The sequence below is a fragment of the Muntiacus reevesi genome, chromosome 3 (genome assembly GCF_963930625.1).
Source record: "Muntiacus reevesi chromosome 3, mMunRee1.1, whole genome shotgun sequence".
Lineage (NCBI taxonomy): Eukaryota > Metazoa > Chordata > Mammalia > Artiodactyla > Cervidae > Muntiacus > Muntiacus reevesi.
This window is the reverse complement of record NC_089251.1, coordinates 30,816,984-30,841,955: the sequence shown is the minus strand read 5'-3', so window position 1 is coordinate 30,841,955 and position 24,972 is coordinate 30,816,984. Positions and strand designations below refer to the sequence as shown.

At 37.1% G+C, this 24,972-nt stretch overlaps 1 protein-coding gene across 7 annotated transcripts in view; it reads right to left on the bottom strand.

Moving 5' to 3' along the window:
* The window catches only part of NCOA1 (nuclear receptor coactivator 1), a 204,355-nt gene that overhangs the window by 40,232 nt on the left and 139,151 nt on the right, over window positions 1–24,972 (bottom strand). For all 7 annotated transcript variants that reach the window (XM_065928668.1, XM_065928672.1, XM_065928670.1 and 4 more), the window contains 4 exons: window positions 23,388–23,528; window positions 14,687–14,834; window positions 12,068–13,388; window positions 8,248–8,428 (listed from right to left, as the gene is read on the bottom strand). In XM_065928668.1, coding sequence (XP_065784740.1) covers window positions 8,248–8,428; window positions 12,068–13,388; window positions 14,687–14,834; window positions 23,388–23,528 — 1,791 coding nt within the window. The remainder of the gene's footprint in view (window positions 1–8,247; window positions 8,429–12,067; window positions 13,389–14,686; window positions 14,835–23,387; window positions 23,529–24,972) is intronic.

Below are 24,972 nucleotides of genomic sequence, written 5' to 3'. Positions count from 1 at the left end.
AAAAGCACTGAAAAGTGATCATCCTAATTTCACAATAAAAGAAATACACATTAAAACTACATTGAGATACTTAAAAAACTCATCATATTGGCAAAGATGAGAAAGTGCATAATTCACTATTAGAAAGGATGTGTAGAAAGAAGAACATTATCACGGTGTAAACTGGCATAAGAAAGGCCATTTGGCAAAATCCATCTATGCTTTGACCCAGCAATTCCATTCAGAATTTACAGTTCAGATATACTCTTAGATGTGGTCAACTATCTGTACTATGTAAGACTATTAATTATAGTCCCACAGTAGCAAAACATGCCTACCAATAGTCACAACACACTAAACACAACCTCAAAAACAGAGAACTAAAAATGGATTTTTAAAAATACTGAAAATGTTTTATGTGAAACATTTATTTTTAGAGCTATGCAACACTCAGTGTATCACAGATTAATAAAATTTTAAAAATAATCACCTCAGAATGTGTATGTTCACAGAACAAAAAAACGAGCAGGAGGTCATTCATTTACTTCAGTAGTGTTGCCAGTGTTCAAATATTTTTTGAATTCTAGAACTGTCTTCTCTAGTATACAAGCCCTTCAAGAAAATACTTCTAATTATATCTTTGATTCTGATTTTTTAAAAAGTATTATTCTTTTTGGATCAACAAATTTGGCTCCAAATTATTTCACAAAACTTCAAAAGTCAAATCCACCTTTAAAATAGAGGAACTTGAAGACGGACAAAAAGACATGGCAGAGGTTTTGAAGGTACTGTTAAGAGAGCACATTATATACATTTTGATCAATATCTTCCTAAATTCCTTTAACGTGCTCTTATAGTACATTTCTAACAAAATTATTTAAGTCACGCGGTCACACTGCATGGGAGTTTGTGTGTGCCTATAAACAACGTGTTTTGAAACCAGGCAGGCTGAAATTTAAATCCTGGTTCTGCGTACGCTAACTGGATAACTTTGGGCAAGTTTTTGTCTGTGTGTGTGTGTTTTCTTTCTTTGGACCTTAGTTTTCTTGTATGTAAGTAGATCTACAGAAAATTTTTGGTTCAATGTGACAGATTTACCATCTCTATTTTATTCTACACCCAAAGTTTTCATGGAAATAAAGGAAATTAAAAGTGGACAATAAATCTACAGCTGAAGGAGAGGTAAAAGAAGTAACATGGCAGCTGACTAGAACAATGAAAACAAAACAGAATGAAAAATAAAACTGATGGAGAAGTTCACCTAAACTAAAAAACTTACATTAGGACAAAAGTGGAGATTTTCCAGAAGAGGGAGTTTACTCAGAGGGACACCAGAACAAATCCAGGCTCAGTGGTCATTTGAGCAAGTAAAGGAACAGGCCACGGGTGATTGCCGGGATAATTAAAGGACAACTGAACAGCTGTCACCAGGCCCTGCTCTGAGTGCAGCTGACTCTGGCGTCTGCCCATGGGATTAAAGTGGTGAGGACATGACTCAGTGTGGGAGTTCTGCCCAGGGAATCTCCCAAAGTGGGTGCGAGGGCTGCCACGAGGGATTTCCCTCTCACCAGCCCCCACTCCTTCACAACAACAACCGAGCATCAGGGCTTCTATAATCAGAAGCTACATTCACTGCCAAAGCAAAAGGGCCTCTCACTTTAGCTGAAGAGTCACTCTAGTTATCACGGTGTTTCATTCTAGGTCTTTTTCAGTCAGTATACGTGCACAGACAGCCCTGGTTCACCAAAACATTCAAGAAAAGTCAAAAGCAGGAAGGAAAGATGGCAAATTTAACAAAGAAACAAACTTTGAAGAAAAAAGGATTGTTATAGAAAATGGACAAACCCTAAAGGATGCCAAATTTATCAATACACAGATTTAAAGTCTATCATATATATAAAAGGCAATAGACTTCTATGAAAAAAATTTCCACACACATGATCGCTACAATTTAAAGAACTCAACAGACTGACTGAGGAGCGGAATGGATATGGTTGAAGATTCAGTTTTGATCTGGAAAATCTAGCACAGAGACTCTCTCAGAATATAGTGCAAATGGGCAAGGGCAAGGAGAGTGTGACGGAAAAGATAAGTGACATGGCAGATAGATCCAGGAGTTCTAATAGGTGGTGAATAGTTCAACTGTCCTATGAGAGAGCTTTGGGCACAAAGTTAAGATGTGGAATCAGCCATTTGATAATGGAGCCTGGCTTGGGTGAAAGGTAGTGGTGGACGGTGCAGAGGCTGGAGGTGGCAGAGACTCAGAGGCTATTCTCTTCCCTTTATGAGTTATTATATTTTTGTCCTCTTCTTTTTTCTTTCTCCAGTTCTTTGTCCTCTTTTCCTTTTTCTTCCCCTTGTTTCTTTCTTGTTTGTATGGAAACAAGTTCTGCAGCGATCACCCTCTCTTCATTTACCTCATTACACCCCTCTATTTCTGGTTTCCAGCAACACTACAGCACAAGGTTTAACAGATTCTGGCCTCAGTTCAGTCAGTTCAGTCGCTCAGTCTGAACCGACTGACAATCTACTCAGTTCAGTTCAGTTGCTCAGTCTTGTCTTACTCTGCAACCCCATGGACTGCAGCACGCCAGGCTTTCCTGTCCATCACAACTTCCCACAGCTCACTCAAACTCATGTCCATCAAGTCGGTGATGCCATCCAACCATCTCATCCTCTGTTGTCCCCTTCTCCTCCTGCCTTCAATCTTTCCCAGCATCAGGGTCTTTTCCAATGAGTCAGTTCTTCACATCAGGTGGTCAAAGTATTGGAGCTTCAGCTTCAGCATCAGTCCTTCAAATGAATATTCAGGACTGATTTCCTTTAGGATGGACTGGTTGGATCTCCTCGCAGTCCAAGAGACTCTCAAGGGTCTTCTCCAACACCACAGTTCAAAAGCATCAATTCTTCAGAGCTCAGCTTTCTTTATAGTCCAATTCTCACATCCGTACATGACTACTGGAAAAACCATGGCTTTGACTAGACAGACCTTGGTTGGCAAAGTAGTGTCTCTGCCTTTTAATATGCTATTTAGGTTTGTCATAGCTTTTCTTCCAAGGAGCAAGCATCTGGCCTATTTACAAACTTTTCCAGGTGGTGCTAGTGGTAAAGAATCTGCCTGACAATGCAGGAGAGGCAAGAGACGCAGGTTCAATCCCTGGGTTGAGAAGATCCCCTAGAGGAGAAAATGACAACCTACTCCAGTATCTTGCCCAGAAAATCCCATAGACAGAGGCGCCTGGTGGGCCACAGTCCATGGGGTCTCAAAGAGTTGGACATGACCGATTGACTGAGCACATGTACATAAAGCTGTATTCAGGCGAGGAAATCTCAAGAGAGAAAAAGAGCTATTTGAGTCAAGAGGGATTATGAATGAAAAACATTCTACTTTCAGAAAGTGGATAGCAAGAAGACACTTTCTGTTTTTATTAACTTTAATTTTCATCAAATTAACACATATACAAACTTTAAAAGTCAGAACCAAAAGGTCTATGAATAAGAGTAGTTTTCTGTCTTGCCCCTTCTGACCCTTTGATTACTCCCCTTTCAACAGAGACAACCATTCACAACTTGTTTGTTTTCTTTGGCATCTGCTTCATTATTTCTAAAATATCTCCATTTTAAGTTTCTGATGCCCCATCATGATAGATGGGGTTTCAGTTCTCTCACATCTACCACTCTTACTACCTCCTATGCTCCCAATTCCCTAACAGAGATCACTGCTTTTTTTTTTTTTTTTTTTTAAATAAAATGTTAATATTTAGATTCTTCAGTTCAGTTTAGATTCTTAGGACTATGCAAATATTACTTACTGCTAAGTCATATTGTGTACAAACATCCCTCCTTATATCATGCTTTCATTTTTCTTAACAATTAGTTTATTTTTTTCATTTTCCTGCTTTTCTAAGACTTTTTTAGATGCTTCAACATTTTTGACATAAATCTATCAATAATCTTTTCTATAAACTCAGAGAGAGATTTCATTTCTTCCCTGGAGGCTGTCTTTTCAGAAGACTTGGGCCTGCTACTCCAATTTACATGTGTTGTTCTCTAATCTGGCTGAGCACCTATCATTCCTGAACTTCTTTTCAGATTCTCTGTTTCCCTGGACCCTGTAAGCCTCTCTTTTTTGGTTTGCTCCCTGTTTGCTGAAGTATGGGTTGGCAAAAAAGTTTGTCAGAAAATCCAAATGAATTTTTTGCCAACCCAATATATCCTCAAGGGCCTTAACTAGAGAAGGTAAACATACTATGCAAGTATTTGTGCCCTTTTATATCCAAAAATGTCTTTATTTCACCTTCACAACTACTGGAAGTTGAATGCCTGATGACAGGTCAGAAATCATTCTAACCTCTGGTATTTCTAAAGTAAATTTTATTAATATAGAGTTTATACAAAACAATATGCACTGATTTTCAGTGTACAGTTTAATAAATTTGGCCAAAGTATAAACCCATATATAATCTTCCATCTCAATCAGGAATACAGAATATTTCTATCACCTTTAAAAATTTCCTCAAGCTCTTTGGCTATCAATCTTCCCTACTTTTACCCCACCACTGGCAACCAATGATCTTTACTTTTTTCACTCATCATATTTTTGAGACTAATTCATGCCCTGTACTAACAGTCCCTTCCTTTTCACTGCTGAGCAGTACTTCATTTTATAAATAAGCCATTTCCTTGTTGATGAACATTCAAACTGTTTCCAGTTTGAGACTATCATGATAAAGCTCTGTGAATTTTTGTGGTCAAGTTTTTAATGAACATATGCTTTCATTTGGCTCTGTCTCCCGTAACTAAGAGTTGAATTGTTGGGTCACATGGTAAAAGTGTGTTTAAGAGAAATGGTTGAACAATTTTGCAAATCTGTTTTACCCTTTTACATTGCTACCAGCAACACCAAAGTTCAAGTTGCCCCACATATTTGCCATCATTTTGTTTTGTCAGTTTTTAAAATGTTGGATACTTCAATGAGTATGTAGCAGTACTGCATTATAGTTTTAATTCACACTTCCTTGATGGTTAAAAACACTGACCATCTTCTTATGTGCTTACTTGCAACTTTCATATCTTTTTTTATGAAGTATATTTTAAAATTCTTTGCCCATTTTTTAGATTGGGCTGTTTCCCCTATTATTAACATCTTACATTAGTGTGGTATATTTGTTAGAATTGATGAATATTGGCACATTTTCATTAAATAAAGCCCACAGTTTACATTAGGGTTCATGCTTTGTGTTGCTCATTCTAGCGGTTTTGATAAATGTAAAATAACATGTATCCACCATTACAGTATCACACAGAATAGTTTCACTGCTCTAAAAATTACCCATGTTCCACCGATTTATCCCTCTCCCTGGCAATCACTAATCTTTTTACTGTCTCTAGTTTTGCCTTTATCAAAATGCCATATAATTGGAATCAAAAAGTACGTAACCTTTTCAGGTTGTCCTCTTTCACTCAGCAATATTCATTTAAGGTTTCTCCATGTCTTTCTGTGGCTTGATAGCTTCCAAGTTGGTCATTACAATTCATTGTATACAATTCACATCTCTCTGCAAGCTTTTAGAATCTTTTTCTCTGATGTTTTAGAATTACATGATAATAAGTTTTGGTACAGGTCTTTTGTGTGTGTGTGTGTGTGTGTGTGTGTATGTGTTGAATACTTGTTGAATCATTTCACTCTGAAGAATTACGTCCTTCAGTTCTAGAAAATTCTTTTTTTTGTTTGTTTGAAAATATCTTCTTTTCCATTCCCCCCCTTATACATGCTGCATGCTAAGTCACTTCAGTCGTGTCTGACTCTGTGCAACCCTATGGTCTACAGCCCTTCAGGCTCCTCTGTCCGTGGGATTCTCCAGGGATTGAACTCGCGTCTCTTGTGTCTCCTGCACTAGCAGGCAGGTTCTTTACCATTAGTGCCACCTGGAAAGCTCTTTTCCCCCCTCACTGTTTCTGAAATTTTTATCAATCGCTATTGGCCCTCGTAGGTCAACCTAACTTTTTCTTGCCTACTTTCTATTTGTCTTTTGCTTTCTCTGAAAGATTTTCTCAGCCTTATTTTCTAATATTTCTTTTGAAATTTAAAAATTTTGGATATGTAATTTCCAAAAGTCCTTTCTTGCTTTTGTCCTTTTTTTCTTCTGATGCTACTCATGGATGATGTATCTTTTCAAAAATTGTTAGTCTATACACTCATTATATATTTCCACTGTATACTCTTTTTGTCTGGTTAGTTTGCTCTCTTTTATGTTACAGGCTTCAACTCTTGATGGTCTTTGGCTGTGTTTGTTCTAAACAGATACACTGTTCTAAAACATTGACTGGTTGGGTTCTGTGTAAGGCTTGTGCCTGCTTGTAGCCTTCACCGTTGGACGCTTATTACTGTTATTTTATTTATTTTTATTTTTTGATCATGTCATTTGGCATGTGGGATCTTAGTTCTCTGAGCAGGGGTCAAACCTGTGCCCCCTGCATTGGAGGCATGGAGTCTTAACTATTGGACCACCAGATAAGTCCCACTATTGGATATCTAACCTTTGCACTATAGGGATTTCCCCATAAATACCCACATCCCAACATCTTCTTTTGGCCATGTGTTCTCTCTCAAGATAACTCCTCCAGTTTCCCACATCAGAAGGGGAAGGACCAGGATCGAACCAATCAGTTCACAAACTCTTATTTTATCTCCTTTTAGCCTTACACCTCACTGTTTCCCCACCTGTCCCTGATATCCCAGGGTCTGGAGTCTAATTTCAATTAGAAGACTTCTGAAATCATTTCATCTAATTCTTATTTTATAATAATAAAAGAGCTGACTCATTGGAAAAGACCCCGATGCTAGGAAAGATTGAAGGCAGGAGGTGAAGAGGACGACAGAGGACGAGACAGTTGGATGGCATCACTGACTCAACGGACATGAGTTTGAGCAAGCTCCAGGAGATAGTGAAGGACAGGGAAGCCTGGCATGCTGCTGTTTGTGGGGTCACAAAGAGTTGGGCACGACTTAGGCAACTGAACAACAAATCCTTGTTTTGTAGATAAAGAGAATGAGGCTCAGAAAATTCATTTGCTGAAGGTATAACTGTTATTAATAATAAATGGAAAATGTGAGACTTGAACCTAGGCTCCTGCTCTCATCTAGTGTTCTGCTCAGTTGAAAAACTGCTTCCCAAAATGTCAGAGATGATTTGAGATTTTTCTTTCCAAATGCCTAACTTTCCAAAGCTTTCAGGAATTGAGTCATGATAGCTAAAAGCTGAAGTATGATTGAAATAAACAAGCCCCACATCTGGTCCCATGAGATGAGGGATAGGCAAAACTTGAAAGTGGGCTGGTTCGTTTCCCTTACTTTCAAGGTCACACAATGGAATTATCACAACTATTTTTTTCAACTTCAAATCTGACAGGTGAAAATAATCTGACAGCTCTATCTTCATGAACTGGAAATATACTATTCAAAGTGTCTCTTAAGTAGGAAAGTAACACGGGCGAGAGCAGTCATGACCTATTTCAACACAGTTGTCTCCATGAAAAACTCATTCTGTGGGGTAACACATACTACTTACGAAAGGAATTCCATAATCAAGAAAAGTTTGGTAAATGTTGGGTTAAAGAAATATTTAATTTAAATTTAAATCGTAAGATAGGCAACAAGGATGTATTATACACCATAGGGAATATAGCCAATATTCTATAATAATTGCAAATGGAATGTAAACTTTAAAAAATGTGTAATTTTTTAAGAATTAAAAAAGAAACTGGCATGAAGACAAAGCAAAAAACTTAAAAAGCTAAACTGGTTTCTCTAAACACAGGACTTCATAAAAACTCTAATATACACTAAGGAATGGTATATGCGTCATGAAGCATTTGCCCAGTGTATGTCAGCACAAAATCCTTTTCCTCACAATTTATGGAACTAGTGTTCAAGAAAGACACTCTGGAAACATAATCTGACCCAACATTATACTTCTGAAAGTCCTACTATGGAAGGGTTGGGTAAGAACATAAAATTACTCTTCTTAATATCAACTGCTCACCTTAAAATTACCTATCAAAAAGTAGAAGCTATACTATAACTTAAAATACACAAGATGAGTGACATTCATATATATAAAATCAACTATATACTCCTAACTGTGGTATTAATGAAAAGATACTTCAATCCCAATAAACAAAAGGTCTGTGCAATAATTATGAGACAAAGCTCTAATCCATATCATCACTAAACATTTAAAATGACGTTCTGTCCCCAACACATACTGTTCAGCCTGGAAGTGGGCCTGGCAGTGGTGGACTGAAGTGCAGATGGCAGGATCTCCGATTTGATGGCCACACTGGTGACTGCACCATCCATCCTCTCTGTCTCGCATAAGCCTGACAACTGTGGTGCCTTCTCCAGCGCGGGTAGTAACTGATCAAACTGGTCAAGGTCAGCTGTAAACTAAGAACGGAAACCAAAGTTAGAGGAAACACTTTCTACACTTTCACCTGAAAGAAAGTAGAAAACAAGTTGTTCCTTTAAAATACATGAATTGAGTGTGACTATGAGAGAATGAAGAAAGAAGAAACCATTAGAAAGACTGGGGCCTCAATGAAATAGCATGACCTAACACAGGAACAAAATGTGGAAGTTTATGGTACTGATATACTGTAGGATGTAAGACAACATACATATGGGGCTTATCTATTATATTTTGGTATAAAATGTACACAATGGAAAAAGATTTAACTGGAAAGAGATATCGAGAGTACCGTGTTATGACAATAACATCATGAGTGATTTTTACCGATCATATTTTTCAAAATTTTATAAAATGGCTTACTTTATGAAGGAGTAAAAAATATATTTACATTGACATACTTTTTAAAAATAATTTCTTAAAGTTTGTGAAATTTCTTTTTAATGAATATTAGCTTCAAATACGAAGAAGGCAATGGCACCCCACTCCAGTACTCTTGCCTGGAAAATCCCATGGATGGAGGAGCCTGGTAGGCTGTGGTCCACGGGGTTGCTAAGAGTCGGACATGACTAAGGCGACTTCACTTTCACTTTTCACTTTCATGCATTGGAGAAGGAAATGGCAACCCACTCCAGTATTCTTGCCTGCAGAATCCCAGGGATTGCGGAGCCTGGTGGGCTGCCGTCTAAGGGGTCGCACAGAGTTGGACGTGACTGAAGCGACTTAGCAGCAGCAGCTTCAAATATCCCAGAAAGGTCACTTTCCATTTAAAGACTTAACAGAGTAGGAAACCTATTTTCTATCATAAGTAGGGAGTTCCTACATCTGTCTGTGGCTAGGCACAGGAGAAAATTGACCTTTATTTCACAACATTATTCCACGACGGTTACCTTAAGGTAATTCATAAACATAAAATGTCTAGCTGTTTGGGTTTTATTACTTAATTCAACTAAAATTTCTTCCTAGATTGTAGAATTATATGTACATATTTTTTTAAATGTCTGGCTTCTTTCACATTACATTTCTGAAGTTTAGACATGCTGTTCCAGGTAGTAATAGTGCATTTTGTTTCTGTTGCTGAATAGTATCCCATTGTATGAATATGCTACAATATTTATTTACCAATTCTAGTGATGGATTTGGGAATTTTTCTGGTTTGGGGCTAATATAAATAAAACTACTATGACTATTTTTAAACACATCTTTTGTGGCATGTGCAAAAAGTACTAATCAAAAAGGAAAAAACTGACAGTTTGGAGTCTACATTAAAATGGAGAACTTCACTTCATCAAAAAGCACCACTAACAGAGAGAAAAGGCAAGGCACAGTATAGAGAAGACATCTGTAAATATATAACCAATAAATTACTCACCCAAAATGTGTAAAGAACTCTCACACGTCATAGGAAAAGTACAACATATTGGGAAATTGGGCAAGACACTTCGACAAACTATTTACAAAAGAAAACATCCAAATGACCAATAAATATTTATTGTGTGCGAAGTCGCTTCGATAGTGTACAACCCTTTGCAACCCATGGACTGTAGCTGACCAGGCTCCACTGTCCATGGGATTCTTCAGGCAAGAATACTGGAGTGGGTTGCTATGCCCTCCTCCAGGGGATCTTCCCGACCCAGGGATCGAACCTGCATCTCTATGTCTCCTACATTGGCAAGAGGGTTCTTTACTACTAGCACCACCTGGGAAGCCCAGATATTTATTAGGGAAAGGCAGATTAAAACTATGAAATATCACTACACAGATCCCAGAATGGCTAGAAGTTAAAAAGATACACAACACCAAGTATTAATAAGGACATGGAACAGCTAGAAGGAATTCTCATACCCTGGAAAAACTGGCATTATCTGCTAAAGATGAACATACAAATATTTTATGATCCTGTAATTCCATCCCCAGGTATAAACTCAGCAGAAGTGCATGTATGTACACCAAAACAGATGTGCCAAGAGAGTATACAATGGCATTTTCTTATAAAGTTGTTATTTGTGAAGTCAATTTTAAAGACTGAGAATTTTAATGTAGTTATTTAAAGCTATTATCCAGCTTAGAAACACGACACTAGTTTAGCTGTACCAAGAAACACAGGACAACCTTCTCAAAGAAAACATGTGTAAAGAAATAACCAAAACAGCGTTATTACAAATAGTAAATAGAGACAATACAGAGACTCTGAGCATTTGAGGAAAAGAATGTCTAACTAGAGTGGCTGGGGGAAGCTTTACAGAAATGATTGTGTATTGTGTGTGAACGATTGTGAACTGTGTTTAAAGGATGAGTAGAAGTTCAGCAGACATAGAAAGGAGAGCAAGGCAGAAGATGCTTAGAAGAGACATGGCTTATCCCAAGAATAGGAAGGGCTTCCATGTACCTAAAATGTAGTATGCCTGAGAGAAGAGAGAGGCTTCTGGGAGATAAGGGCAGAAAATAAAGCTCACTTAAGAAACTCTAGGATCTATACATACTAAGTGTAAATTTGGCTTCATAAGGAAGAATCTTATTAATAAACTGCTTTGAAAAAACATATTCAGCTATTTCATGGATGTCTATATTCTGTCTAAATAATGCATAAGCTTCTAGTGGGGAGGAATCACATTTTCTGCTTTTCTTAAATTTCTTCAGAATCCACAGCAATTATTTAATAAATGAAGCTGCCTATTACTTTTCACCACCTGCTACCCCAGCCTAAACACAGAGGTTCCTGATCCATAACAATTTACACAAAGGTTTATTTGTATTTACTTCTGTTTCAGAGCATGTTATATACCCTACTATCCAGAATACTCCAAGTCGCTATCTGATGGGGGCTGGGGGTTGAGAGTGGTTAGAGTGAGAAGGAAAATGACTTTAGAAAATGTTTCAAAGAAAATTAAATAGTAAAGCAAGCCAGAGTAGGCAGCCGTGTCCACCTCCTCACATTTCTCTCTCATTTCATTTACATTGAAGGTTCCCAAACTTAGTTACCTATCAAAGTTCTCCAGGAAGTCTTTAAAATACCAGTTTCTGGGCTTTATTCTGAAAGAGCCGGATTTAATAGGTGGAGAGATGAGAGGAGGGGGCAGGGAAAGTATTTTTTCTAAAATCTTCAAAGATGTGAACTCTGACTTTATCAAAAGAAACATCTACTTTCTTAGAATGCCACACTAAATATTGCAGCTCTCCAAGGTCCCAAAGAGAATTTTTGAGGGCACCTGTGGGTTTTCAACCATTGATACTAATCTTTTAATATGTGCCCAGTGGATAGGGCAAAACATACTGCTACTGCTAAGTCACTTCAGTCGTGTCCGACTCTGTGCGACCCCATCCCTGGGATTCTCCAGGCAGGGACACTGGAGTGGGTTGACATTTCCTTCTCCAATGCATAAAAGTGAAAAGTGAAAGTGAAGTCGCTCAGTCATGTCTGACTCTTTGCGACCCCATGGACTGCAGCCTATCAGGCTCCTCCATCCATGGGATTTACCAGGCAAGAGTACTGGAATGGAGTGCCATTACCTTCTCCAAGAGCAAAACATAGCCTGAATCCAAATATAGTCTATGCATGGAACAAAACAAAAGAAAAAATAACTAGGAATGTTCATTCTATGAAGTAAAGCATTACCTACCTGGCTCTGTGACTCCAGTTTAATTTCCTCAGGAGCAGGTTTGGTCATGGGGGCTGGGTTTGTGTTACAAGGATCCATCTGTTCTTTCTTTTCCACCTTCACCTTTACATCATCCAGGCTCAGGTTCGGAGTGGATCTTAAATCTTTCTCATCTTTATCTAAAAGGTAGCGTAGGAGCTGATGGTCTTTTGATTCTTTTTTCTTGGAAGTATCCAGTTCCAGTTTTACACTGGAATTTCCCTGGACCTGTCCAGTCACTGACACAGAAGTAGATGCACTATCCTTCTTATCAGGCTCCACCGACAAAGTTGTGATATCCGAGGGGCTACCCTCCTGTAACAGACGGTGTAGGATTTTGTGCCGCTCGGTCAGTGAGCTATGAGAGGAGGGGCAAGAACCGCTTGAAGAGTTAGTAGAGGCAGAGGTGGAAGTGCCTGTGCAAGACAGTACCTCTTTGCAACTTGTGTCTATATCAGCATGCCGTAACTGCTGCTCTGCAGTCGTTGTCAAAAGCTGCACTAGTTTGTGACTAGTTTGAGAGTATTTATTGTCTCCATCTGAGAGTCTGTCATTGTTATGTAGAAGCCCAGAATCCAGAGGTTTGCTGTCATTAGAGCTATTGTCAGACTGAATCATTTCATTTAAAATGGATGCAATCTCTTTATTATCTTTGGATTCAGCTTTTGCTGGTTGTATATTTAATCTGCTAGGTGAATTCTGTGAGCTCATCTGCCTGAGGACTGGAGAACTGGCAGAGAAGCCAACAGAGTTATTGGGTCCTTCATTCATACTCTGTAAAGGTGTTACTGGGATGTTTGAATAGGATCGGTTACTATTATTACAGGCAGTATTTGTCATGCTAACGGGGGAGCTTAATGTTGGAATATTAGGAGGAAATGAATTGTTTGGCATCCTGGGCCTTGTTGCCAATCCAGAACTAACTTGTCTCCTTGGAGACATGAACTGTGCAAGGGATATTCCTGTACCTTCCATAGGGGAATTATTGAGGTTTAAAGGGGGATTAGTGCTCTGGGAACTGGCCTGTCCCTGGTTTAAGGCAACACTGGCTACAATCTGATTTCCAGGTGAGCATCCAAAACTCCCTTGGCTGTTGCTAGAATTGCTATGACTGCTGCTATGAAGGTCTGAGCTCTGTTGGCGGTTTACTCTGGTGGGTACCATGTTGCTGTTGGATTGTGGCAATGTAGATGAACGGGCCACACCGTGAGCTGGAGAGATACTGGGATTGACGGAAGGGTTTACCCGGGGCACTGACATTCCAGGATTAGTGTCATCTTGAGGAGAAAGACCACTGTGTTCCCTAGAGAGGGGAAAAGACATTCAGACATCTTCATTAGTTTCCATTATAATATTTTATAAAGCATATTATAAAACAAGACCATTAACCTCAATAATGTTGCAAACTATCATGTAAAAAGCTTTTGTATTATTTTAAACTAAAGAAAACAGTGGACTGTTAGTACCACAGTGAAATGTTAGAACATAGAACACTTCACGGGAAAATAGTGTTTAAGATACTATACATTTGATAATGGTTAAATGCGCAAGAAATCTTTCCTGGCCCTAGAAAACTTCCAATATATATACTTTAAAACTTTACAAAACTTAATCCAAATAATTAACACTACATCAGACTTTTGGTGGAAAGAGAAACTTCCCACACTTCTGGTTACAAAGTATTTACTCATGACTCCCTTCATTATAGCTTTTAAGTATTTTAACTCCAAAGAGGAAGACTGGGTAAGGAAAATACTGTGTCACTGATGTAAAAATTAAAAAGGGTGACATGCAGACATAGCAGATGTTTTGAAAGAGAAATCACAATATGAAAAAAAGAACTGTGCTAATTCCACTCACAAGCATAAATTAAACTAAAATTAGAAAAAGCAGAATACTGAATTCAGATTTTCATCAAGTTCTTTTACTCAAATCCATAATTATGACAACAGATTTGTGACTGGTATTACCATGTTCCAATAAGCAAATATATCAGATGAGGGAAAGATGAAGTGAGGGAAAATGTTTTTGTTTAATGCTAAATTTTAAATAGTTGTAGAGTTTTGAATAATTCATAGGATAAAAGAATGGTCTCATGAATTTACCATATATAATAGTGTAAAACACATTTTGAGAGGAGAACAAATTAGAGGCAGTGACATTCAAATATCTCAAGTTGATAGTTAAATAATTTGTAGCTTGAGAAACTGTCAACTTGAACTCAGGAGTCACTGAGTTTTGCCTTAATGAAAATAAAGTACTTTTAAAATTAAAAATAACAATACTAATAAACTTGAATCTTTTATACGACCATAAGTTTATATATGGAAAGCTGGAAATTTTTAGCCACGTTTTTGGTTTTTACCCCTAAAGCATATATTCAGTCACACCTTTTCTTTCTCCCTTTTTGAACAACAAAGCTATAGTTAGGCGACAAAACTATAAAACTCAGTATGGATATACTGATTATATTCTCATCGTGCTAGTTAAATGCCTAATGAAAAACTGGTTTTCTGGCCATCAAGAGTATAAAACTTTCTTTTCTAAGAAGAGATATGTGAACTGACTTATTTCATATGAAACTCTCCAAATAAGTAGTACCTGTCGATGATATGAATTCCCATGATGAAAGGTTGCATGTCTGGACTTTGAGGGTAGCAAAGTTTACACTTGGTGTGGGCGCTAAGCATTGTCCCATCATTCAATATGAATCTATAGGATGGGCTGGAGGCAGTGCCACGAGTCATCACTGTTTCAAACAAAAGAGAAACCTAGTTAAAACGCTGATACTTATACTTTGGGCAGAGGAGAGTTACTAAGCCTTATTTCTACCTAGAACCTCATTTAAATGTCCTTCCAGTTGCTACCTGCTCAGACTCAAAGTGTGGTTCAGATATAGCAGATATCTGAGGGGGAAAAATGATTCAGGGTGAAACATACAGTCTGAGGATAAGTTTTAATTCAGTTCTACTTGAATGGTTGCCTCCTCACAGAAGTTGTGATTATGAAGAAACCACAAACCACAAAAAAGTCAACCTAATCTTTCCCTGTAATGGGGCAGCTCCTTCAATTTATTAAGTGTTCGTTAAAAAGACCAAGAAGTAACTTCTTCCCCTCTCCTTTTCAGTATTATCTAACAAGTTTTTCCACCCCTTTAGCTGGCTGATTTTTAAAAACAGCTTTATTGAGATATCAACAAAGCACAAAATTCTCCAAGTTTTGATTAGTTTGCAGAACTCTTTAACTGAAATTCAAATTTAATTTTTCACTCAGGAATGTGAATTAATAAGATCCACCCCGACAAATTATTATAGTCATATATATTATTTTTGATGTTTGAATTTAGTTTACTAACAAGCAAATTAATAATAAAGCCTCTGATTACTAATACAGAATAAAACCTGGGTTAAGGCAATTGAATCACTATGTACACAACATGAGTTACTTTTGTCTTAAAGCTTTATTAACAACAGATGAAACTCTTAACTCTACTGGTAAATATTTATGAAATATGTAAAGGCTACATCAGACTACTAAATAAGAAAATGCCATCAATGTTTAAGTAATACAATAGAATTCTTTTTTAAGGAAGATTTAATAGGTAGATTCAGCTATACTAAGGTTAAAAATCATATCCACTTAAATACAATAATTACTACCACAAATGACTACTATAATTTAGTCCGTAATAAATGTTAGTCCTATTTTTCAAAGACATTTTAGAAAGAGCTTCAATCACACTTTAAAGACATATGAAAAAGACAAAATGACCAATTGATAATTTTAGAGGCTACATATTACTTTAAGCAACAAGAAGACAGGCTCTATTTTATTGTCTTGGGTACACCATGTAAACCGAAGAGGGCATAATCTGCTAGAAATCTATGCCATGCATAAATCTCCCTCAGTACCAAAACCAGGATATAAATTTAATAGCAAGGATTTCTTACCCATCTGGCAGTTTCAGCCAAATCCTGGCACATTTACCAAATAAAATATGGAAAAATTTAGTATCTAGAGAAATAATAAGTGATACATAAGTCTTTAATGAAAACCAGTAATTTCTGTATAAGGATATAAGTTAAATGTTTGTTATGACAAAACCCTAAAAAATATTAACAATTCCCATATGTCAATATCTTTTGACAATATATTTTGGAAAACATAGTTACAACAAAAAGGTGGTATTTTATGATAAATTATTAGCGTGGGACAATGAGAAAGTTATAAAGGGTGAGAAAAGACACAATATACATTTCATGTTATTTTGCTTATGCCATTCGATCTATTTCTTCATCAGTATTTATTTCTCATTAGGATCATTCTGCTGAAATATTCACTGGCTCTTCACCATTGAGCTCACTGTAAAATATGGTAGTCATCAGTCACTATCATAATGTGGAAAATTAAATTTAGAATTAAATAAAATTTAAAATTCAGTCCCTTACTCACACTAGCCACATGTCAGGTACCCAATAGATGCATGTGGCTAGTGACTACAATATTGGATAGCTCCAAAATAGTATAGCTCCATACATACATTATTTCCTAAACATCTCTTCTACAGCTCTTTGAGTAGGAGTAGATAACCTTTTATACACTTATTTTTCTTCTTCAGGTAGAATAAACATGAGTTAATACTATGTCCCATTCTTGTTTTCCACTCTCCATTGAAACTGTATGATGCTTTGCATATAGTCATCTAGTATTGATCTTCAACTTGAATTTAATCTCAATAGGTTAATATTGATTTGTTAATACTGATCAACTACTACAATTTTTCTTTAAAGGACAGATTTTAAATCTTACCTATCTTCTCAAATGCTTATATTGTATCTTAATTTATGTTTTTGCCTGTGTAGAAATCCAGATTTACTTTTACAATGAAAATTATTGGAGAGAAATTTCTTGACTTATTGACATGCCCTGTAAAGTGAGAAAGAACTAGAATCTTGGAGAACATTGACATTAACATGGGAACATTAAGATACTTGGGTTTCCCAGGTATGCCAGTGGTAAAAAACCCCCTGCCAATGCAGAAGATATAAGAGATGTTGGTTTGACCCCCAGGTCCGGAAGATTCCCTGGTGAAGGTCACAGCAAGCCACTCCATTATTCTTGTCTGGAGAATCCCATGGACAGAGAAGCCTGGTAGACTGCAAAGAGTCACCAGGGTTGCAAAGAGTCAGACATGACTGAACTGACTGAAGCATGCATTAAGATACTTTATGTGGATGACAAAAACATCAAGAGTCCTTTGGTAATTATGCTGCCTTAATTTGGAAGACACTAAATTAATGAAAATTCCAAAATTGAGGAATCTTTACTAACTTAATACAGGAAAATTATTACAAGTTTTTTTTTTCTTTTTACAGTTTAAGTTTTGAAGTTAAATGATTTATTTTGGATAATAATGTACAGAAAAAGACTCAGCAAAAGGAAAGCAGCACAGATCAATGAAAAGAATAAAAGCCTAGGAATCAGATTTAGGTATGAACTCTGACTCTCTCATTTACAAGTTTAGGACTTAATAATACAAATTAACCTTTGCTCAGTACCACTAAAATGGAGCCAGTTTATTGTGAGATAACACCTAGCATGGAGCCTGGTACATAGCAGGTACTGAATGAATATTTCCTGAATAAATACTAAAGAAAAAACAAACAACAAATATGTAGCTTCCAAAGTACTTGTGTCCCTTGTCACACTCACATTCGACCAATACCAAGATACTTCTTATACTAATAACTTCAACTCTGCATAACAATCTAAAATTTTGGATTAAGATGTGAGTACTGGAGCTATGGGGCTTCTCGGGCGGCTCACAAAGTAAAGAATCTCCTGCAGTGCAGGAGACCTGGGCTTGACCCCTGGGGAAGGAAGAGATTAAGAACAGGTGGCAAGAATACACAGAAGAACTATACAAAAACGGCTTTAATGACCCAGATAACCACGATGGTGTGGTTGCTCACCTACAGCCAGACATCCTGGAGTGTGACGTCAAGTGGGCCTTAGGAACCATTACCTCAAACAAAGCTAGTGGAGGTGATGGAATTCCAGCTGAGCTATTTCAAACCCTAAAAGTTGGTGCTATAAAAGTGCTGCACTCAATATGTCAGCAAATTTGGAAAACTCAGCAGTGGCCACAGGACTGGAAAAGTTTAGTTTTCATCTCAATCCCAAAGAAGGGCAATGCCAAAGAGTGTTCAAACTACCGCACAATTGCACTTATTTCACATGCCAGAGAGGTAATGTTCAAAATCCTTCAAGCTAGACTTCAATAGTACATGAACTAAGAACTTCCAAATGTATAAGCAGGATTTAGAAAAAGCAGAGGAACCAGAGATCAACTTACTAACATTTGCTGGATCATACAGAAAGCAACCAAATTCCAGAAAAACATCTATTTCTGCTTTATTGATGACACCAAACCTCTGACTATGTGTATTACAACAAACTGTGGAAAATTCTTAAAGATATGGGAATACCTGCCTCTTAAGACCTGGATGAAGGTCAAGAAGCAACAGTAAGGACTGGACATGGAACAACAGACTGGTTCAAAATTGAGAAAGGAGTTTCCAAGGCTGCATATTGTGACCCCGCATATTTAACTTATATGCAGAATATATCATGCAAAATGTTGGGCTGGATGAATCACAAGCAGGAATCAAGACTGCCAGGAGAAATATCAACAACCTCAGATATACCACATATACCTCAGATGATATCACTCATTAGGCAGAAGAGGAACTAAAGAGCCTCTTGATTAGAGTGAAAGAGAAGAATGAAAAAACTGGCTTAAAACTCAACATTCAAAAGAGCATAAGATCACAGCATCCAGTCTCATCACTTCATGGAAAACAGAAGGTGACAAAGTGGAAACAGTGACAGATTTTATTTTCCTGGGTTCCAAAATCACTGCAGATGGTGACTGCACCCATGAAATTAAAAGAGGCTTGCTTCTTGGAAGGAAAGCTATGACTAACCTAGAGAGCATATTAAAAAGCAGAGACATCACTTTGCTGACAAAGGTCCATATAAGTCAAAGTTACGGTTTTTCTAGTAGTCATGTACAGATGTGAGAGTTGAACCATAAAGAAGGTTGAGTGCAGAATAATTGATGCTTTTGAATTGTAGTGCTGGAGAAGAGTCTTGGGAGTCCCTTGGGCAGCAAGGAGATCAAACCAGTCAATCCCAGAGGAAATCAACCCTCAATATGCGCTGGAAGGACTAATGCTGAAGCTGAAGCTCCAATAATACTTTGGCTACCTGATGTGAAGAGCCAGCTCACTGCAAAAGACTCGGTGTCTGGGAAAGATTGAGGGCAAGAGAAGAAGGGATGACCGAGGATGAGATGGTTGGATGGCATATGGATACAAAGGATATAAGTTTGAGCAAACTCCAGGAAAGAGTGAAGGACTTGGAGTCCTGGTGTTTTGTAGTCCATGGGGTCACAAAGAGTCGAACATGTCTTAGCAACTGAACAACAATGAGAGCCGTAATTCTTTACAGGACTGATTGTTTAAAGGATTGCTCTACATGCCAAATTTTCTCCATAAGCAAGACTGAGGCATGGACAAAACTATTTGGAATTTCATTTGATCACAGATTCTGAGCTTGTTTTCTGATTTAGCTTTGTCAGGTTTTGATTCTTGACCCCTGCATCTATTTCTAAAAGTTTTAGAATACTTAGTGAGGAGGGATGTTACTGATGTGGTTATTACTGACACCCCAGAAACTCTTCAAAGAACCTAGAAATCTGGTAACAACTGTCCCAAATGAATGTTATCAGGCACTTTAGGGAAGCATTTAACCTAGACTTTTTTCTAAAAGAATGATTCTGAATTGAACTGAACTTAGGAAGCTTTTCGAAACTATATAGCTATATGAACTTCCTCCCAGTTTAGGAAGTTCCTCAGGTGATCCTGATACCCACACCGCACCCCCTCACCTCCCAGTCTCAGTGGTAAACTGCTCCTTTGATATAGTTTATGCTGCAAGCTCCCACATACTGTTCCGCTGAAATGTGTTTTCAATTTTTGATTCTAGAAAATAAAATGGTCAGCACTCTTTAAAAGCAGTCTGCGAGCTGTCTCTGTCAAAAGCAGCTGAAAAACTAAGGTTTTTAATGCATATTAGGATTTTATACCAGCTGCTGCCTTTAAAAATTAAGTTAAAGGCAGGAAAAAAGACAGATGGAGGACAAATTTTCTTGCCTAAATATCAGATATGCAGATGACAGCACCATTATGGCAGAAAGTGAAGAAGAACTAAAGAGCCTCCTGATGAAATTGAAAGAGGAGAGTGAAAAAGTTGACTTAAAGCTCAACATTCAGAAAACTAGGATCATGGCATCCGGTCCCATCACTTCATGGCAAATAGATGGGGAAACAGTGGACACAGCAGCTGACTTTATTTTTTTGGGCTCCAAAATCACTGCAGATGGTGACTGATTGCAGCCATGAAATTAAAAGACACTTACTGCTTGGAAGGAAAGTTATGACCAACCCACACAGCATATTAGAAAGCAGAGACATTACTTTGTCAATAAAGGTCCATCTAGTGAAGGCTATGGTTTTTCCAGTAGTCATGTATGGATGTGAGAGTTGGACTATAAAGAAAGCTGAGTGCCAAAGAATTGATGCTTTTGAACTGTGGTGTTGGAGAAGACTCTTGAGAGTCCCTTGGAATGCAAGGAGATGCAACCAGTGCATCCTAAAGGAAATCAGTCCTGGGTGTTCACTGGAAGGACTGATGCTGAAGCTGAAACTCAAATACCTTGGCCACATGATGCAAAGAACTGACTCATCTGAAAAGACCCTGACGTTGGGAAAGATTGAGGGCAGGAGGAGAAGGGGACAACAGAGGATGAGATGGTTAGATGGAATCACCAACTCAATGGACATGAGTTTGGGTAAACTCCGGGAGTTGGTGATGGACAGGGAGGCCTGGCGTGCTGCGGTTCATGGGGTCGCAAAGAGTCGGACACGACTGAGCAGCTGAACTGAACTCATAGAGGTTTTACATTTTAAAAGTTTTACAGAAAATCAAAAATACAGTGGCATAATATTATGCCATTAAAGAGCTATTACTGATAGTTCTTTCCACTATCCCTAGTGGAAAGGCAGCAAGGAAACTGCAAAGGCTATTTACATCTCTCTCCATTCTTAGTAGCCTGGTAGTTCTCCAACTTGATGTACTTAAGCATCACCTTCAGAGCTTGTTAAAAATACGTGGGCTCTCACCTGAGATTTTAATTCAGTAGGTCAACATCTTTAACAGGTGATTCCCATGTAACTGTTTCATGGACCACATTTTTCTTACCAGGTTAGATACTGCTGAATACAACATATAAGAAAAAGATGCACTCAATTCATAAATGCTATTTGGCAAGTTGTCCAGAATCTCCACAACACTAGAGTCAGAGTCATGTGAATTCTGGGCAATTTAACTCTAAGAAAAGAGTTATTTCTATTGAGAAATTTTTCTTTTCTTAAAAAAGTAGAAGCAAAGGACACTAAGACATGACTAATGGAGAAGAGGTATTGAATTATACTTCTTTACATTTCTCTCTAAATTGCTTCACTTCATATGTTAATGATTAGTTACTTATTACACTTTAATCAGTCTATTTTATAGAGAATTCCAATGGTTTAGAAACACATGCTTTAAACCATGGCTCAATCACATGTATGGGAAGCCTAGGTATTTGGACAATGAGACAATAATCTAGACCTGCTTTGCCTTGGTCATAATGTATATAAATTATAGGCAAGTAAAACTAAAAGTCTTTTAAGTAAGCCTTGGAAGGTTTAGCTTATAAAGTTAAGGTAAAAATCAAACAGAAGAGAACCATATACCTCAGCATTTGAGGGAGTAAGTGGAGGCAGTGCTCTCAATGTCCTACTTACACAAAAGTCAAGTGCTATAGATAGAGGGAGTCACAAAGTTTGCAACCAATAGTTGCTTTCTGTAATTGTTCCCAAACTTGACTGTTTGGTAATAGTTGCTTTCTGTAATTGTTCCCAAACTTGACTGTACTTTAGGACTGCCTGGAGAACTTCTTGGTCATATCCATTGAAACACTATCTTTGGGGATGGTAAAAGTAAGAGGCCCACTGAAGAACCGTTAGTCTGCACAAAGCTGTTCCAGAAGTAGACAGACTAGTGAGACTCATACAGATGGCTTTCTGGAAAAAACAAATCAAGCTGCTTCCTTCACATACCATTAGGAAGCAGCTGACCTAAAATGTAATGAATGAAAAATCATTTGTAAACTGAAGAAACCTAATATAACAGAAAAATGTTAAAATTAAGAAAAGTGATGGAATAATGAAAAACATTTTTTAATTGTTTTTCAGGGATAGCCATACAAAGAGTTTTTTCCCAGAGAAATTATTTACTTAAGAGATTAGAGAATAAATTACAATGGGAAAGGTATATTAGGCTCCCATAGTTACATGACAATATTTTTAAATATATCAAAACTCCTTATCTTTGAATCTTTATAAATTTTCTGGCCTTAGCTCTCAGCTAATTTCCCCTATCTTTCCTAAAATACTGTTAAGTTCCTTAAGGGTAGGAATATGCTTATTTCACATTCCCATAGTATTTACTATGACATAGCAGTTGTCAAATATTAATTAATAATTTCATACGACATAATTTTAACTTGAAACTCCCATGTGAGTCAGGAGATACTGGTACTGTAATGGTCAGGAAGTACAGATCTACATGCATGATATAGATCTGTATTATATAAAAGCCCCTTGACATGCCTGTTCTGCTGGGAGTGATTTTCTAAAAGCCAGACAAAAATAGCACTTCCTCTCCATCCCTGATTCTCAAGTCAGAATTAATTTTTTTCTTCTTTGGTTTTATCCTTATTATTAGGGCCCAGGCCACATAGATCTTTAAAACAGTCACATATCCTCCCAATACATAAGATTTTGAGCTCCTGGAAGGCAAAACCCTGCTTTGTTATCCTTGTATCCCTGGCACCTTACATAGTGTTCTATGTATGTGAAGAACTTGATACATGTCTACTGAATGAATGAATGAATGAATGAATGAGTGACCACCACATGATACCCTGTTCTTTAAAATGTGCATCCCAAAATTCAGTTTCCACTCATGAATTACTTTGCTTACCCATTTCTTCCTTTCCTAAAATGGATTACTGCAAAAACTAATTTACAATACTTGATAAGAAAATACTTATCAACCCATAGATTGTATATATGTTATTCAATAGTAATAAAGAGCAAGGTTAACGAAAATAGCTGAGAGAAAAAAACCTTACCTTCTTGAAATAGTTGTCTGGCATAAGATGGCTCTCTGCCTTGAGGTTGGAAAAAAGCATAAATGCACTTTCTCACTAAATCTTCCCAGCCAGTTCTGCCAGCAGCTCTCAGGGAACTAGTATCAATAGAGATGATTTTACCTATATAAAGAATGAAAGGTTACATCTATGATAGCCTCGGGATATGTCATTCACATTTCAAGACTAACAAGTGTATCTAAAATATTCTGCTGCCTCTCAAATGCTTAATGGACAAAAGCACTAAAAAGCACTATTAATTTTTATCACATACAGTAACAGAGTATATCAGTGACATGAAAATACAAAATTGCTGTGGTCTTGGGAGTGTGTTGTATCATATCATAAAATTCAATATCAGTCAAGTATTAAAGTCATACCATAAAGACCCAAAGCTATGGATACTAATGTAGGTCAAACTTTTCTGGGTTGCTCTTTGGATTCTGCTATCTATATACTAATGACTTATTGTGGATGGAGAGGCAGAGATGAACTATATTATTTTGGTTCCAGTAATTAAGTGAAGAGACTATGAGAAAGTAAGCAAGTCCTTCCTTTTCTACCTCCTCTTGAGCTGTAGACGATACTGCACTTAAGAGTAAACAAAGACTAAAGACAAAAAAAGCTAAATCAGAAAAAGATAAGTGAGAACATTAAGATCTGCTAGGCTATCTGCAAACAGAACATATGCTTTATAAAATTTAGTCGTGATGTGATACTGTTATCACATTTAAACAAGTTTCCTGAATGATTATGGAAGAATTCAGGCAAATTATTCCTTAATTGGGGGCCATTTAATCCAGTTGGTGATTTTTCAGATCAGTTTTATTTTCTATAAATATTATATTCATATAAGATAATATAGGGGAGATATATACATATATGTGTATGTGTGTTAGATTATTAAGATGAGACCTAAAAAGCCTCATCCAATTTCAGAACTTGACTATTACCAAGATCATCAATATCATTCCATTAAGTGTGTATTACACACTTGTCACATCCCTCTGTCTTTATATTCTCCTGTCAATCTAGGCTGTTTCCAGTTTTTTGTCATTACAATCAATACTGCTATGAATATCTTTCACATTTTCCATAGTGCATGAGGTATATACATAGGAATAGAATTGTTGAGTCATAGGTTACATGAATGTTCAATTTTATATTAAACTGTCTCCCAGAAACTTTTATAAGAGTTAATCCAACATCCTCTCCATCACTTGGTTTTGTTGGGCTTCTTTTTTATAATTAGCAGGTGAAAAATGGTTATGGTCTAACTTTTGTATTTCCCTGATTAATAAGGTTGAATATTTTTCATGTTTATTCACCTCTCAAGTTTCCTCTTCTGTGAACGCCTTGTTGTCTTCATCTTCCCTTTTTTCACACAATCAACTCAAACCTATTGTACTGTTTGTGCCTCTTTAATCCCTTTTTTACATATTTCTCTTGGTTTGTTTAGAAATAAAATATTTATTAGACCTCTATAAAGTAGGGTCTAGAATCTAATATACCCAAGTATGTCAGATCTGGTTGTCACCCAAGTCTTGGCATAAATGTAGAAACAAAA